This window comes from Pongo pygmaeus, chromosome 3, assembly GCF_028885625.2.
Source record: "Pongo pygmaeus isolate AG05252 chromosome 3, NHGRI_mPonPyg2-v2.0_pri, whole genome shotgun sequence".
NCBI classification, from domain to species: Eukaryota; Metazoa; Chordata; class Mammalia; order Primates; family Hominidae; genus Pongo; species Pongo pygmaeus.
This window is the reverse complement of record NC_072376.2, coordinates 38743157-38761186: the sequence shown is the minus strand read 5'-3', so window position 1 is coordinate 38761186 and position 18030 is coordinate 38743157. Positions and strand designations below refer to the sequence as shown.

The 18030-nt window shown below is 40.7% G+C and overlaps 1 protein-coding gene across 6 annotated transcripts in view; it reads left to right on the top strand.

Moving 5' to 3' along the window:
• Positions 1–1147: 1147 nt before the first annotated feature.
• RFC1 (replication factor C subunit 1) overlaps positions 1148–18030 on the top strand; it is a 77311-nt gene continuing 60428 nt past the window's right edge. For 3 of the 6 annotated variants that reach the window (XM_063664475.1, XM_054486777.2, XM_054486776.2), the window contains exons 1-2: positions 1231–1383; positions 16177–16305. In XM_063664475.1, the coding sequence (XP_063520545.1) occupies positions 1381–1383; positions 16177–16305 (132 nt within the window). In that variant the 5' untranslated portion in view covers positions 1231–1380. Of the gene's footprint in view, positions 1384–16176; positions 16306–18030 lie in introns of all 6 variants that reach the window. The other 3 variants (XM_054486775.2, XM_054486774.2, XM_063664476.1) reach the window with 2 other exon arrangements.

The following is an 18030-nucleotide window of genomic DNA, read 5'->3' as shown; positions in this document are numbered from 1 at the left end:
TTCTTGTCTTATTTACTCATTTATTGATTTATAACACAATGAACTTTATAAATTGGTGTAGGTCCTCTAAAATTATGGGCAAAAATTTGTGTGATGTGTCTGCTAAGACAAAACCGAGGCACAGTAACTTGTCCTTGGTCACATAAATAGCACGTGGTGGGGCTGGAGACCTAGCATCCTGGCTTCAGAGGGACCAGTGCAGTGAGGCCCTGTTAATAAGTAGCAGTCTGTTTGTAAATTGGGGATAAGAGTAGTCAGTGTCATCATGGGGGTAAAATGAGCTAGGCTAGTCCAGAGCTGCACATACAACAATAGGCGTTTAATAAATACAAGCTGTCAATGCTCAGCCTCTGTTGTATTCAGGCTCTTCTATCTTTCGCCCTAGAAATGTTGGTGTCATAAAGTGCAAGACCCAACAGGGGGTGGATGGGTGAGAATTTCAAAAGTGTAGCTAGAGCCAAAGCTGGAGATACTGCTTTCTCCATTGAACTCTTTATGGTCTAATTTTTCTCTTGAAATCGTACGCAAATGTTTCATTGTATTCCACGATTCAATTGCTAATCTACTCATATAAAACTGGTTTACTCCAAAGCTTTCGGTATCTTTTGTTTTTTTTTGAGGCGGAGTTTCGCTCTGTCGCCCAGGCTAAAGGGCAGTAGCTCCATCTCAGCTCACTGCAACTCTGCCTCCTGGGTTCAAGCAATTCTCCTGTCTCAGTCTCCCGAGTAGCTGGGACTACAGGCACACGTCACCACCCCCTGGCTAATTTTTGTATTTTTAGTAGAGACGGGGTTTCACCACATTGGTCAGGTGGTCTCGAACTCCTGACCTCAGGTGACCCACCCGCCTCGGCCTCCCAAAGTGCTGGGATTACAGGGGTGAGCCACCGCGTCCGGCCTCTTGATGAAACCTTATTACAGAATAGACGTTTATACGTAATATGTAAAACGCACAGCTAAAACATTTATCTTACAAAAGTTGGTAGTAAAAACTTTTCAAAGTTACTGTAGGGAAGTGCATTGTCCAGACGTGTAACGGGAAGGTACTTAGGTACCCTGTCTGCCAAGGAAACCAATCTCGGATCCCCCTACTTTAGCGCCCCCGCCAAAAACCGAGCTCACACCACTGCACCGTGGTTCCTCTCGATGTCAGCGGCCCGCCTGCCCTCCGGGCGGCACCTGGGCAGGCGTCTCACCTCCCGCCTCTGGGCGGGACGGAAGCAAAGCTCGCGCCTCTTGACGTCATCACCGCGCGCCAGTGTCTTCGCCTTCTTGCACTTCGCGGGAGAAGTTGTTGGCGCGAATGGATCCTGAGCCCCGATAACGGATTCCTCAACCGGCCCGCCCGCCAGCCAGCCAGCGCCTTCATCCTGGGGCTGCGATGGTGAGCCGCTGGGGGAGGCAGTGCGGCTCGGGGTCTGGGGGTGCTTTGCAGGCCTGGTGTGAACCGGCCACTCCTGGTATGCAGGGTGGGGGAGGATGGCGGTGGGTGGTTCCGGAGGCTAGCAAAGGCAGAGAAGGGGCCGCACACCGGGAACTGGACGCAAAACTTTCCTTGCATCGCGGGCTCCGGCTCTGGGCGGCAGCCAGCGCGCAGGGATTTTGTTGCTACGTGTACTTGCATTTCCCCCCCGCCCCCCACTCTTGGGGGAAGGGAGAAAGGAAGAGAGGAAGGATGGTGGTTTTGGGACGCATTGGTAAAGTTATTTTCTTGTTCGGCGTTGCCCGAACCTCAGTTTGAGTACTGCCTAAAGCGTGGATTTCAAGCTTTGGGTCACGAGGGAGAAGAATGTAACGAACTTTTCTTTCTTAGGGAATATGTTGTGTAGGGCCTTAAACTTTTATCATTAACAGCTCAGCTCGTCTCATCTCCGCTCGTCATTAACGATCACCTGAGCGGTGTTGAGACCGAGGGCATGGAGAGGATATTTTTTGTTTAGAGAGTTCATAGGAGTCAAAAGGATAACATGGCTTACTAGGAAAAAGAAGTACAGCGAATAGAAACAGATGAAAGACATTTGACAGCTGTCATCCTCTTACCACCTGATGTTTAAAATCTGAAAAAAACCCAAGCCTCACTGCATAATTCTGGATAAAACATTCAAACAAATTGAAAGTGAAATGATTATGCAGCCAGCAAGGCTGCATTCCTGATGGTATGGCAATGGATATGGCTCTGTGTTTGAAATATTTTTAAAGGACAATTTAAAATGTTCATTAAGCTAGAAGATACTTAACAATCCGATATAATTTTTTTCAATCATTGGTCAATTTGTCACAGTGACAACATTCTAGGGGGGTGAAAATTTTATGCCACACTGGGAAACGTTGCAGGCCTTTGTGTTTCTTCTCAAAAAAGGGCAACAGTAATGATTGTACCAAGCATCTCCTTTAGGTCAATAAGTCAATATGTGAACTGTTGGTTTTCCATGGCTTTTTTTTTTTTTCATTTCAACCCACATTGATGCAGTTTTACAGATGGTGCAAGCACCTTTTTGGAATTTAAACAGTATATCATATAACTAGTAGGTGGTTGAACTAGAATTAGAATCTTGGTGTTTCTGACCACCATGTTATACTACTTCCCTATAATCATCATTACATTTTGGAGGCCAAGGCACTGTGGTATTTTGGAAGCTTGATGAGATTTGGAGTCTTGGAGATGAAGAACGTGGTAATATTTTAGTTTAATGGTTTATATATTAATTTATAGTTATATTACTATGTTAGTATAGTCTAGTTTAATAGTTATGTGGTCTTGGGCAAGTAAATAGCTTAAGTTTAATCTCTTTAAGCCTCTGTTTCCTTATCTGTAAAAGAGGAAAATAATAGCTGCCATAGTGATTGTTTTGGGGATTAAGCAAGATGTATAGGTAAAGCTTCCGTTCTGGTTCTGGTGCCTGGCATGTTAGGCAACTACGTAGCTACCAATAACCTATTTTCTCAGAAAGGACTCTATGGAAAGTTACATAGATTTTAAGAGGCATGGTAGATTCCTCTGTCATTTATGGTGAACATAGCTTGTGTGGTCAACTTTTGATCATTCAGGTGGTTTTACTTTTGGTTCTTTTCTTTCTTTAGTACTCCTGTTCATGGTGCAGATAAAAAATAGACCTCCTCTCAGAAAAGAAATAGGTCAAATTGGTCAGTTTTGTTGTTAATGGGAAAACATTCTATGAGGTAGATAAGAATTTTGTATTATGTTGATATTTAATTTAGCCCTCCAGTTTCTAGTGCAACAATTAGCAAAACCCTAGACTAAAATTGATTCAACAAATGTTTATTGAACACCTGTGCAAAGTTATAAGACAGTAGTTCTTTTTTTTTTTTCTTTCCCTCAGACTGTGTCATTGGGTATGAAGGACAGTAGTTCTCAATCTTTGTTACAGTTACAGTTTCCTTTGATAAATACAGTGAATGGTATGCAAATTTTCTGCCCAGAGAAATGCATATGGGCATATACACACCATTTTAAGGGATTGACCTATCTCCTTCTTCTTCTTTTTTTTTTTTTTTTTTAAAGACAAGGTCTTGCTCTGTTGCCCAGGCTGGAGTGCAGTGGTGTGATGATAGCTCACTGCCGCCTCTAATTCCGGAGTACAAGCGATCCTTCCACCCTGGCCTCCCAAAGCATTGAGATTACAGGCGTGAGCCACTGTGCCTGGCCTATTATCATCATCTTCTTCTTCTTCTTTTTTTTTTTTTTTTGAGAGTCTTGCTGTGTTGCCCAGGCTGGAGTGCAGTGTGCAGTCTTGGCTCACTGCAACCTCTGCCTCCCAGGTTTAAGCGATTCTCGTGCCTCAGCCTCCCTGGTAGCTGGGATTACAGGTGTGTGCCACCATGTCCAGCTATTTTTTTTTTTTATTTTTAGTAGAGATGAAGTTTCACCATGTTGGCCAGGCTGGTCTTGAACTCCTGGCCTCAAGTTGATCCACCTGCCTCAGCCTCTTAAAGTGCCGAGATTACAGGCATGAACCACTGTGCCTGGCCTATTCACTTATCTTCTGAAGCCCATCCATAGACAGCTCTTGCCCTGGGAGCTGCATTGAAAACAAAAATTCCAATTAAAAGTTATCAATAAAGAAATAAAGTATGTGTATTCACACAATGGAATACTGTGCAACCTTTATAAATGAGAAAACTCTATACTCTGATATGAAACAATTGCCAAAATATAAAATCTCTCTGGAAAGATACAGAAGGAACCAACTGATAACATTTGTTGCCTCCAGAGATGGGAAATATGTGTCTCAGAGGCAGGATAAGAGGGGGACTTTTTACCCTTTTGAAATTTGAACCATGTGACTATATTATCTACTAAAGGAACAGAAAGAAAATTAAAAATAAAAGAAATAAAGAAGCCATGTAGACAGTTTGAATTTCACTGAGATTTAATTGTTTGCACAAAATGTGAATAAAACCCGAGAGATGCCATTTTTGAGAAGTCAGCATATATAATTAATTGGTTGGTATAATTATGGAAAATATGCATAAGATTGAACTAAACACACATGAGACTTAAGGAACAGCTGTTTGAAGAGCCGTGAGGTCAGTTTAAATAAATTGTGGTCTGAACTGTTTCATTGCTCCACTCCTAGAGGCAGGCAACTTTGACATCGTGGTTTACTATGTGGAATGCTCTCCCTGGAGCAGTGCTCAACTTTATTATAATATAGCTTTTGCCAAATAATATGCTTTTGCCATGCATATGTACCTGAACTTGGCCTCTAAGGCCCCTACCTACCTCTCTGATTTTCTCTCTCTGTCTTTTGAGTGTGTTAGTTTGCTTCTGTTTCTCTCCTGGCTTTTGTTACTGCTGTTTTCTTTCTTTGAAATACTTTTCCTCCACATCCTTGCATGTCTGTCTTTTTTTCATCATTTAAGTTTCTCTTGCCTAATCCAAGGTCATGAAGATTTATGCTTAAGAGCTTTGTAGTTTTAGCTCTTACATTTAGGACTTTTATCCATTTTTGAGTTAATTTTTATACAGGGTGTGAAGTATAGAGGTCCAATTTTATTCTTTTGTATGTGGACATCTAGTTGTCCCAGAACCATTTTTTGAAAAGACTCTTCTTTCTCCATTGAATTATCTTGGCACCCTTGTCAAAAATCAGTTGACTGTAAATGCGAGAGTTGTTTTCTAAACTCCCAGTTCTATTCCATTGATCTATATATCTATCTAAATGCCAGCAACATACTGTGTTACTGTGGCTTTGTCATAATTTTTGAAGTCAGGAAGTATGTCCTCCACCTTTGTTCTTTTTCAAGATTGTTTTGGCTATTCCATTTCCTTGAATTTCTGTATGAATTTTAGAATCAGCAAAGATGCCACATGGAATTTTGTTAGGGAATTTATTGAATCTGTAGGTCAATTTAGGGAATATTGCCATCTTAACAATATTACATCTTCCGATCCATGAATGTGGGATGCCTTCATTTGTTTAGGTCTTCAGTTTGTTTAAACAGTATTTTGTAGTTTTTCACAGTATGAGTTTTACACTTCATTTGTTAAATATATTCCTAAGTATTTTATTCTTTTTGGTGATTTTTTAAATGGAACTGGTTTCTTTTTTTTTTTTTTTTTTGAGACGGAGTCTCGCTGTGTCGCCCATGCTGGGGTGCAGTGGCACCATCTTGGCTCACTGCAAGCTCTGCCTCCCGGGTTCACGCCATTCTCCGGCCTCAGCCTCCCGAGTAGCTGGGACTACAGGCGCCCGCCACTGTGCCCGGCTAATTTTTTCTTGTATTTTTAGTACAGACGGGGTTTCACCATGGTCTCGATCTCCTGACATCGTGTTCAGCCCACCTTGGCCTCCCGAAGTGCTGGGATTACAGGCGTGAGCCACCGCGCCTGGCTGGAACTGCTTTCCTAATTTCATTTTTGGATTGTTTATTGCAAAAGTATACAGAAATACAATTGATTTTTGTATATTGATCTTGTATCCTTGCTGAACTCATTATTCTAAGTTTTTTAGTGGATTTCTTATGTTTTTCTGAAAGATTGTTTCATCTGTAAACACATGGGTTTACTTCTTGTTCAATGTAGATGTCTTTTATTTCATTTTATTGCCTAATTCTTTTGCTAGAAACTCGACAACATTGAGTACAAGTGGCAAGAGCAGCCATACTTTTTCCTGATTTTAGGGGGAAAGCCCTCCAACCACTTACTTTTTGCTTCCAAGGTATAAGGCCTTAGTATAATTTTAAATATTTTATTTATTGATTGATTGATTGATTGATTGAAACGGAGTCTCGCTGTTACCCAGGCTGGAGTGTGGTGGCATGATCTCAGCTCACTGCAACCTCCGCCTCCCAAGTTCAAGTGATGCTTCTGCCTCAGCCTCCCAAGTAGCTGGGATTACAGGCATGTGCCACAGCCTCCCAAGTAGCTGGGATTACAGGCATGTGCCACCACACCTGACTAATTTTTCTGTTTTTAGCAGAGGCGGTGTTTTGTCCTGTTGGCCAGGCTGATCTCGAGCTCCTGGCCTCAGGTAATCTGCCTGTCTCAGCCTCCTAAAGTGCTGGGATTACAGGCGTGAGCCATTGCGCCTGGCTTAAATACTTTACAATTATTTCATGATTTTTTTTCTGTGTTCCCACCAGTTAAATCATTATATATTTTATTCAGATATATGATTTTGCATTTTATTGGTTTTCAGGATAAAAGATTTTTGTACTTGAATAGATTTTTGTGAAGTATGTTGATGATAATCCATTTCTGCTCATGGATTTGGTGGGCTGTTGAAAATATTAACCAGAAATACTTATATTTCTTTATTACTTTCAAAATAGGGAAGTAAAACCAAAATACAATATTTTGTTAACCACTCTGCAGCGTACTGCGGTACTTATTTTGCATAAAACTGTGTACTCTTCAAAGATAAAATGAACACAGTGACATAATTTGCTTTCTCTTCTTCTTTTTTTTTGAGGCAGAGTCTCGCTCTGTTGCCCAGGCTGGAGTGCAGTGGTACAATCTCAGCTCACTGCAACCTCCGCTTCCCAGGTTCAAGCAATTCTTCTGCCTCAGCCTCCCAAGTAGCTGGGACTGCAGGTGCTCGCCACCATGCCAGGCTGATTTTTGTATTTTATTTTATTTTATTTTATTTTGTATAGAGATGGAGTCTCACCCTGTCACCCAGGCTGGAGTGCAGTGGCGCGACCTTGGCTCACTGCCAACCGCTGCCGCCCGGGTTCAAGTGATTCGCTTGCCTCAGCCTCCCAAATAGCTGGGACTACAGACGTATGCCACCATGTCTGGTTAATTTTTTTGTATTTTTAGTAGAGACGGGGTTTCCCCTTATTGGCCAGGCTGTTCTCAAACTCCTGACCTCTGGTGATCTGCCCACCTTGGCCTCTCGAAGTGCTGGGATTACAGGGGTGAGCCACTGCACCTGGCCGATTTTTGTATTTTTAGTAGTGATGGGGTTTCACCACGTTGGCCAGGCTGTTCTCAAACTCCTGACCTCAAGCGATTCACTCGCCTTGGCCTCCCAAAGTGCTGGGATTAAGGTGTCAGCCACTGCACCCGGCCAAAAAAAGAAAATATTTTTGTGTTGTCTTCATTTTTATTTATTTATTTATTATTATTTTTAAATTTTTTATTTCCATGGGTTTTTGGGGAGCAGGTGGTATTTGGTTACACGAATAAGTTCTTTAGTGGCGATTTGTGAGATTTTGGTGCACCCATCACCCGAGTAGTAGGTATGAATCCAGTTTGTAGTCTTTTATCCCTCACTTCCTTCCCACCATTTCCTTGACTCCCCAGAGTCCATTGTATTATTCTTTTTTTTTTTTTTTTTTGAGACAGAGTCTCGCTCTGTCGCCCAGGCTGGAGTGCAGTGGCGCGATCTTGGGTCACTGCAAGCTCCGCCTCTCGGGTTCATGCCATTCTCCTGCCTCAGCCTCCCAAGTAGCTGGGACTACAGGCGCCCGCCATCACGCCTGGCTAATTTTTTGTATTTTTAGTAGAGATGGAGTTTCACCGTGTTAGCCAGGATGGTCTCGATCTCCTGACCTCGTGATCCACCCGCCTTGGCCTCCCAAAGTGCTGGGATTATAGGCATGAGCCACCGCGTATTGTATTATTCTTATGCCTTTGCATCCTCATAGCTTAGCTCCCACTTATGGGTGAGTGCGAATATATGATGTTTGGTTTTCCATTCCTGAGTTATTCACTTAGAATAATAGTTTCCAGTCCCATCTGGGTTGCTGCGAATGCCATTAATTCATTCCTTTTTATGATTGAGTAGTATTCCATTGTATATGTATATATCCCACAGTTTCTTTATCTACTTGTTGATTGATGGGCTGAATAACTTAATATTTTAAAGGTGCTCAAATCATTGCATGGCACAGAGTGAGACCTCTAGAAAGGTGTGTTAAGTAAACAAACGAAGTCCTGAATCAAGGCAGTGGCAGTGGGAAGAGAGGGGAGAAGACAGCAGTATTTGGGAGATAGTTTAGGTTGGATGATCAGGTGGAGGGCCAGAGTGAGGAGGAAAAGCAGTGGCCATGTTTCTGTTTTGGGTGAGTGGTGGTGCTATGCATGGAGATGGGGAATAAAGGGAGAGAAACAGGTCCCAGCTGAAGATAAATTTAGTTGAGGACATTATTAGTTGGAGGCACCTTTAGGAGATTTGCACAGAGATGGATTTGGCCGCATGTTGGCTGCATAAATATGGAGTTCAGAGCTGGTCTGGAGAAACAGACACAAGATTTAGGAAGTATTAGTATGTACATAAGTGGTACTGGGGTTAAGTAGGTGTGAGTTAGTTCGCACAGTGTGAGTGTGTGGTTCCGGAGTTTTGACTTGGGGTTCCCAATAGGCTTTAGGGGAAAACCCCTAACACTGGATACAAAGTTTTGTGCATATGTTTGTTTTTTCATATTTCCATGGAAAATATACGTAGCTTTCATCCACAAAAGCATAAAAGCAATTGGCTTGATTAGCGGGAGAGCACCTGCTTTGTTTCCTTGGCACACATTTTGGCTTATTTTAATAAATGAGCAACTTGTTGCAGGTATTGACAGCTTCCTTCACTAGCATATAAGCTGTGTAAGGGCAGGGGTCACGAGGAGAGGGAACTGTTGTGTAGCGCGTGGCTCACGGTGCGTTTTCCACAAATATTAGAGGAATGAATAATTACAAGTGAACTTTACATTTCCACTAAAAATACAAATAAACTAGAAGGTAAAACTTCCTGGTATAAAAACATCTCTCGCACTGTTGCATGACTTTATATTTAAGCTATTAAAACACTTAGTGACGAATAATATTGCCTAGAGAAATACAGTTATTTTATTATGTTGTAGGTCTATTTTCAGTTTGGACTTAATTTCTTTTTTTTTGAAACAGAATTTCGCTCTTGCCCAGGCTGGAGTGCAATGGTGCGATCTCAGCTCACCGCAACCTCTGCCTCCCAGGTTCAAGTGATTCTCCTGTCTCAGCCTCCCGAGTAGCTGGGATTACAGTTGTGCACCACCATGCCTGGCTAATTTTGTATTTTTAGTAGAGACAGGGTTTCTCCATGTTGGTCAGGCTGGTCTTGAACTCCCAACCTCAGGTGATCCGAGGCCTCCCAAAGTGCTGGGATTACAGGTGTGAGCCACTGCGCTTGGCCCAGTTGGACTTTATTTCTGTGTTCATTTAAGTAGTTTAAATTTGATTTTTTTGGCTCAGAAGTCAGTTGTAAAAAGCTAGCTTCTGGGCCGGGCGCTGTGGCTCACGCCTGTAATCCTGGCACTTTGGGAGGTGGATCATGAGGTCAGGAGTTTGAGACCAGCCTGGCCAACATAGTGAAACCCTGTCCCTACTAAAAATACAGAAAAATTAGATGGGTATGGTGGTGGGCACCTGTAATCCCAGCTACTTGGGAGGCTGAGGCAGGACAACTGCGTGAACCTGGGAGTTGGAGGTTGCAGTGAGCTGAAATCGCCCCACTGCACTCCAGCCTGGGCGACAGTGCAAGACTCTGTCTCAAGGAAAAAAAAAAAGTTAGCTCTTGGATGAATAAAAATCATAATCGGAGTACATTAGCCCTGGTGAAAATGTCAAAATTCTGAAATAAACCATTAGATCAGGCATAAACAGTCTCAAATGCTTTAGTTATCCCAGTTATGCAGGTATGAAAAGATGCTTTTTAAACTTAAATTAGGTAATTATTTCCATTTGCTATTTTAATATGCCTGTGTTGGTTTGTATTTTTGGATCAGGTACCTGGAAACTTCTGTGATAGAGTATTTCATTGAATGCATAGTCTAAAGCTCAATGATAGTAAATATTATGACTTCAGAATCTTATACTTCCCTCTTACCACAACAGCAGTAGAAATGGGTCTTTTTGCTGTCATGGGAGTGGCCTCTCAGGTAGACTTAACAGATACTGGGGTGAGTAGGGGAAGTAGTTTCTATTCTCTATTTCTGTTCCCTCAGTGTGCCTTATTTCATCTGTTCTTTCTTTTCTATGCTTTGCTTTGTTTTCTAAAGACGGATTAAAGAAAGATTAGGAACAGAAAGTAGAATGAAAGCTTCACAAGAACAGAGACCTAGCCTCTTTTGTTTATCCCAAGCATCAAGAATAGTTCTTGGTCCATAAAAGGCTCCGAGTAAATATTTCTTGAATGGATAAATGAATGATTGAATGAAAAAAGTTGATGCGGGCTCTTAAAATTCTTCCTAGCTAGAACTTGTTACTGTTGAAAGGTTTTTCAGACCACACTTATATTTCACTCACCAGTGTTTTCCTCAGAGAAGTTTTTGAGACACATGCTAGACTGTTAAATTAGTAACATCAATTATAAATCTAGAGATATTTCTGATTTCTTTAAAAAGTTATTTGTTTGACTTAAAATAAATTTTAAAGAAGAGGAAATGTCCTACTAAAAGTGAAAGTATATTTTTGTTTTTTGTAGCCACAATGTTGTAATATGAGAGTAATAGAAAATCAATTATAGAAACTCAGTTTTATTAACTTAGCTCAGAAATAATATATAATCAGCATTAATTTAATACCTTCTTAAAATTTCTTAGGTAAAGTCATAGCACAAAGTTAATCCCAATTAAAGATTCTTTTAATACATAATCTTTAAAAACAAATCTACCATTAATTTTGGTTTACATAATCAAGAACCTCTCTTTCTGAGTGCAGTTGTGAAGGTCAGTGGCCTGAGAAATAACCATTCATGTGTTCAATGAATTTTTTTGTTTTTAAGACGGAGTTTTGCACTTTTTCCCCAGGCTGGTGTGCAGTGGTGTGATCTTTGCCCACAGCAACCTCCACCTCCTGGGCTCAAGCTGTTCTCTTGCCTCAGCCTCCTGAGTAGCTGGGATTACAGGCACGTACCACCAAGCCCGGCTAATTTTTGTATTTTTAGTAGAGATGGGGTTTTGCCATGTTGGTCAGGCCGGTCTGGAACTCCTGACCTCGTGATCCACCCGCCTCGGCCTCCCAAAGTGCTGGGATTACAGGCGTGAGCCATCATGCCCTGCCTACCATTTCTTTTAGAAATGAAATTACTGGGCAAAGGGTATGTACCTTTAAAATTTTGGTAAGTGTGGCTAGATTGCCTTCCATAAAGGTTATACCAGTTTTTTTTTTGTTTTTTTTTTTTTTTTTTTTTTTTTGAGGTGAAGTCTCGCTCTGTCACCAGGCTGGAGTGCAGTGGCATGATCTCGGCTCACTGCAACCTCCACCTCCCGGGTTCAAGCGATTTTCCTGCCTCAGCTTCCCAAGTAGCTGGGACTACAGGTGTGTGCCACCATGCCCAGCTAATTTTTGTATTTTTAGTAGAGATGGGGTTTCACCATGTCGGCCAGGATGGTCTCGATCTCTTGACCTCGTGATCCACTCACCTCGGCCTCCCAAAGTGCTGGGATTACAGGGGTTAGCCATTGCGCCCGGCCAAGGTTATACCAGTTTTTACTTTTATCAGCAGTATAGTGCATGAGCATCTGTTTCCCCACATCCTTGACAGATATGGGCATTATCAGTCTTTTAAAACTTAGGGGAAAATGATCAAGTTTTAACGTTTTTGCTTATTTGTGACATCTAGCATTTTTTATGTGTGTTGGCTATTTGCATTTCTTTTATACTTTGCCTATTCGGAGCTTTTATTTATTTTTTCTGTTGGTTAGGTTATCTTTTATTGATTTGTAGGAACCCTTTTACATGTTGTGTGTGTGTGTGTGTGTGTTTGTGTTTTAAGTTAGGGTATTGCTCTGTTGCCCAGGCTGGAGTACAGTGGTGTGATGGTCATGGCTCACTGCAGCCTCAAACTCTTGGCGCACAAGTGCCACCCCAGCCTCCTGAGTGGCTGGGACTACAGGCATGCAGGCATGTGTCACTACACTAGGCTGATTTTTTTTTTTTTTTTTTAATTTGTAGAGATGGGGGTCTCCCTGTGTTGCCCTGGCTGGTATTAAACTCTTGGGCTCAAATGATCCTCCCGCCTTGGCCTCTCAAAGTGTTGGGATGACAGGTGTGAGCCACCACACCTGGCCTGTTGTAGAGAGATATATATATATATATATATATATATTTTTTTTTTTTTTTTTTTTTGAGATGAGTGTCACTCTGTCACCCAGACTGGAGTGCAAAGGGGCATTCTTGGCTCACTGCAACATCTGCCTCCCAGGTTCAAGTGATTCTTGTGCCTCAGCCCCCTGAGTAGCTAGGATTACAGGCGTGCGCCACCACACATGGCCAATTTTTGTATTTTTAATAGAGATGGGGTTTTGCTGTATTGGCCAGGCTGGTCTCAAACTGCTGGTCTCAAGCAGTTTGAGCCTCGGCCTCCAAAGTGCCGGGATTACAGGCGTGAGCCACTGTGTCCAGCCTGTTGTAGATATTTTTAAGTTAGTTGCTTTTTTTTTTTTTTTTTTGAGATAGTTTCACTATGTTGTCCAGGCTGAACTTGAACTCCTGGGTTCAAGCAATCCTCTTGTCTCAGCCTCTCTGGTACTGGGACTGTAGGTGTGCACCACAGTCCCCAGCTCTGTTGCTTGCATTTTAACTTTGTTTATGGCACTTTTTGTGTAGTAAAATCTACCTTTCTTTAGGGATGGTTTTTGGCCTTGATGTTCTGCTTTGAGGGTCTTCCACTTGCCAAGATTGAAAAATCAATGTAAATATTTGTTCCTTTCTCCACTCATATGCTCAACAAGAATTATTCTGTGCAGGCAAGAGAAGTGTTTAGATTCATTATTTGGGAGTTAGACTTGTTTTTCTGCATTTCATGAAGTCTTTGAAGGTCTAGAACACTGGACAGCAAATGTTAATTGGAAGAGTCAGGTGAAGTCACGTGCTATAAATTAAGGACAAATTGCTGACCTTTGCCTCTTAGATGTTTATACTCCAGATGGCTGCTCACATTGGAGATAGTTCTAAAAAAGTATGAGTAGAATGGCTTCCATTCTGATGAAAATTATTTTCTAAAAGCTTTGATTTTTAGTGTATACTGAGTTAGGTTACGATGCTGCAATTTCTTTAACTCTTACGTTGCCATCAGAGTATGGGGGAGTTTAGGGGAGTAGGGTAAAGTAATGCAAAAGGAAAGAAAGGAGGATGTGAGTGGAAATAATTACGTAGGGAGGAAATGGTGTAACAGTGCTAAGGAGTGGCAGTGCAGATTTTTGTACAGACAAAAACCAGACAGCTCAGTGTTAACAGTGGCTCTGTTTCCTGAATTACATTTTGTTTTCTTTCTCTTCTCAGTTTTAAGCATTTTTGGTTTGAAAACAGGTTGAAAACCACCACTTGCTTTAACCAGATTATTAATTTACAGTTTGGTTATTTCCATGGCACACATGGCACTATCACTCTGTCTTTGTATGTGTTTAAACAATCACTACTTTTTATTTTTAAAATGTTTCCATCTATGAGCTCACTTAGAACAGTCATGATTGTTTGAGTGAAGAATCACTGTAATTTCAAAAGTGAAACTGATATGAAACTCATTTGCTCCAGAAGCAATAAAGTAGTTGTCAGCCTCAGACTTGATTCTCTGTAATTATAGGAAAGACTGTGGTTTTCTTTATTGTTCTTCTCCTTTTTAGCATCTGATACAGATGTCTCAGTTTCATAGCTGAGACACCCATTCTGTAAGCAGTATCTTTTAAACTTAGACTTAATTAGGATGGATTTGTAACTAGGAGATTTACAAAAGAGGATGTAAAGCCAGAGAAGTCTTTAATCTTTTTTTTTTTAAATTTTTTTAAATTGTTTAATTTTTTTTTTTTTTTTTTTTTTTTTTTTTTTTTTTTTTTGAGACAGTCTCGTTCTGTTGCCCAGGCTGGAGTGCAGTGGTGCAATCTCGCCACACTGCAAGTTCTGCCTCCCAGGTTCAAGTGATTCTCGTGCTCCAGTCTTCAGAGCAGGTGGATTATAGGCATGCGCCACCGTGCCTGGCTAATTTTCGTATTTTTAGTAGAAATGGGATTTCACCATGTTGACCAGGCTGGTCTTGAACTCCTGGCCTCAAGTGATCCTTTCGCACTGGCCTCCTAAAGTACTGGGATTACAGGCATGAGCTACCTTACCTGGCCTTAAAAAAAATTATTTAACATGCTATGTACTTCAATTATCTGCTTTGTTTATTGGCTTAGCCTCAAAGTTATTTGTGTGTGTGTGTCACACTTATTTGGGATTTTTGACATTGTAAGAGTATGACAATTATTGTCAGGATCTAGGAAATAATTGCTAACTTTTCTTACACTTTACAAAGTACTTTTATAGGCATTTCTCTCATGCAATAAAGAGAGGTAGGTTGTAGGGATAAAAAGTGATAAAAACTGGTGATTACAACCATCAAGGATAGGAAGAGGGAAAATGATACAGGTGGTTCTTAAATCCAGTTCTTTGGAATTCAGATCCTACGTTGTCATTATTTTTTCTTCTTACACCCTTCTCTATAAGCAGAGATAATGATAACAGAGTGTTTCAGTAATATGAAGGGATGATAGTTCAGAAATGAGGTGAGGGGAAGATTTTTACTGAGCCAGAATTGTGGTAGATGCATAATTAATCCACATAAAGGGTCAGTATTAGTCCCACTTTACTGAGGAGAAAACAGATAAAGTAGCTTGCCCAAGATCACACAGGTAAAAAGCACTAGAGCACAGATTTGAATTAAGGCTTCTGATTCTAAGGTCTGTTCCCTTTCCTCTATACCACAGTTTCTTAAACTAAATTTTAGAGAGGTGGGGAAGACTATGCAAAGGTTAGGAAAAGTGAGTGATTTTAATTGTAAATTACATTGTAAATGTTTCAGTGTGATTAATTTGAATTCTGTGGTTTAACACAGGGGTAATTAAAGAGCATATTGTAATAAGCATCAAATGTTTTTTTTCTTCAGGATGTTGAAAAATCATATAAAGGAAAACAATTTGAAGGTTTTTAGTTGCTAGGAATGATTAGGGTTGTGAGAGTTATTCTTCTTTCAGACTGGAGTATACGTTCCACAGACAAGGATCATATTCTCCAACTTTGTCTTCTCCCCAGCTATGCCTGGGATGATGGGATGTGGATGTGTGTGTGCATGCGTGATCAATAATAAGTAACTGCCACTTGCCTCTTTAATAACTCTGATGTTATTAGCAAAAATATCACTTGCTTATTTTGGCCTGTTTTTGGCCTGATTCTGAGAATTTATATTACTTTTTATTAGACAAATTATTCTTTTTTTTTGAGATGGAGTCTTGCTTTGTCGCCCAGGCAGGCTGGAGTGCGGTGGTGTGACCTGGGCTTACTGCAACCTCTGCCTCCTGGGTTCAAGCAATTCTCCTGCCTCAGACTCCCAAGTAGCTGGAATTACAGGCACCTGCCACCATGCCCAGCTAATTTTTTGCATTTTTAGTAGAAATGGGGTTTCACCATGTTGGCCAGGCTGGTCTCGAACTCCTGACCTCAAGTGATCCACCCGCCTCGGCCTCCCAAAGTGGAGGGATTACAGGCGTGAGCCACTGCGCCTGGCCGACAAATTATTCTTAACTCAGGTAAAGTTATCAGTTAACTTTTGCACATGAAAAGGAAGCTACTATATTCGTGGAACTATCTTGGTATGGAAAAATTACTCAGGGTAACCCAGTGTGTATATAAAGCTGTCCCATCTTACAATTGAAATTATAATTTTATGCAGTTAATGTTTATTCATGAATCTCCTGTTTTTTCTTTTAGGACATTCGGAAATTCTTTGGAGTAATACCAAGTGGAAAGAAACTTGTAAGTGAAACAGTAAAGAAGAATGAGAAAACAAAGTCTGATGAAGAAACTTTAAAAGCAAAGAAAGGAATAAAAGAAATCAAGGTTAGTTTTCCGGATATAATTTTGCATTGAATGAAATGTAAAATAAACTCAGTTCTTATAATTTTTTTTTTTTTTCTTTTGAGACAGAGTCTTGCTCTGTCGCCCAGGCTGGAGTGCAGTGGCGCAATCTCGGCTGACTGCAAGCTCCGCCTCCTGGGTTCATGCCATTCTCCTGCCTCAGCCTCCCGAGTAGCTGGGACTATAGGCGCCCACCACCACACCCAGCTAATTTTTTCTATTTTTTGGTAGAGACGGGGTTTCACCGTGTTAGCCAGGATGGTCTCAAATCTCCTGACCTCGTGATCTGCCCGCCTTGGCCTCCCAAAGTGCTGGGATTACAGGCGTGAGCCACCGTGCTGGCCAGTCACTCCATTCTTTATGCCCTAGTTGTCATGTATATTACACCTACATATGTTAATACTGCACAATTCAATGTAATTTTGCTTTAAATAGATGTGTATTTTTTTAAAAAATTAAGGCAAAAATTGCTTTTTTTATTTTATGCACGTATTTGCTATTTCTGATGCTTTTCATTTCTCACTGAAGATCTGAGTTTTCATCTAATATCATTTTCTTTCAACTTGAAAAATTTTGTTTAGCATTTTTTGTAGTGTAGGTCTGTTGGTGATAAACCTCTGTAAGTTTTTGTTAATCTGAAAATGTCTTTATTTTGCCTTCATTCTTGAAGGTTATTTTTGCTGGATATGGAATTTTGGATTGACTGTTTTTTAAAAAATTTAAGCCTTTTAAAGATGTTCCACTGTATTTTGGCTTCTAGTTTGTCTGATGAGATGCCTCCAGTCATTGATATTGTTTTCTCATGTGTGTTATTTTTCTCATGGTTCATTAAAGAATTTTTTAATTTTTGGTTTTCAGCAGTTTGACTATGGCTTACCTGAGTGTGGTTTTCTTTTGTTTATCCTGTTTTTGGTTTCTGAGCTTCTTTAATTGGTAAATTTATATCTTTTATCAAAATTGGGAACATTTTGCTATAATTTCTTCAAATATTTTTTCTGCCTCATTCTCTCCTCTTCTTGAATTACAATTACATAAACGTTAGAGTTTTGATATTATCTCACGGATCATTGAGCCTTGTTCATTTTTATCAGTCTTTTTTTCAGATTGAGTACTTTCTCTTTTTCTGTCTTTAAGTTCATTGATTATTCTTTTATCACCAATTTACTGTTAAGGCTATCTAGTGAATTTTTATTTTACATATTGTATTTTTCAATTCTAGAATTTTCATTTATTTCTTTTTCTTAGCTTTAATTTCTCTCTTTTATGTCTTTGAGTGTAATTATAGTAGCTCCTTTATTTTTTATTTTGAGATGGAGTTTTGCTCTTATTGCCCAGGTTGGAGTGCAATGGCACGATCTCGGCTCACCGCAACCTCTGCCTCCTGGGTTCAAGCGATTCTCCTGCCTCAGCCTCCCAAGTAGCTGGGATTTTAGGCATGAGCCCCCATGCCCGGCTAATTCTGTATTTTTAGTAGAGTTGGGGTTTCTCCATATTGGCCAGGCTGGTCTCAAACTTCGATCTCAGGTGAACTACCTGCCTTGGCCTCCCGAAGTGCTGGGATTACAGGTGTGAGCCACCGTGCCCGGCCTAGTAGCTGCTTTAAAATTCTTATCTGCTAATTCTGACATCTGGGTTGTATCAAGATTGGTCTTCATTAAGTGCCTTTTGTCCTGATTCTTTGGGTCGTGTGTTAGTTCAGGCCACCAT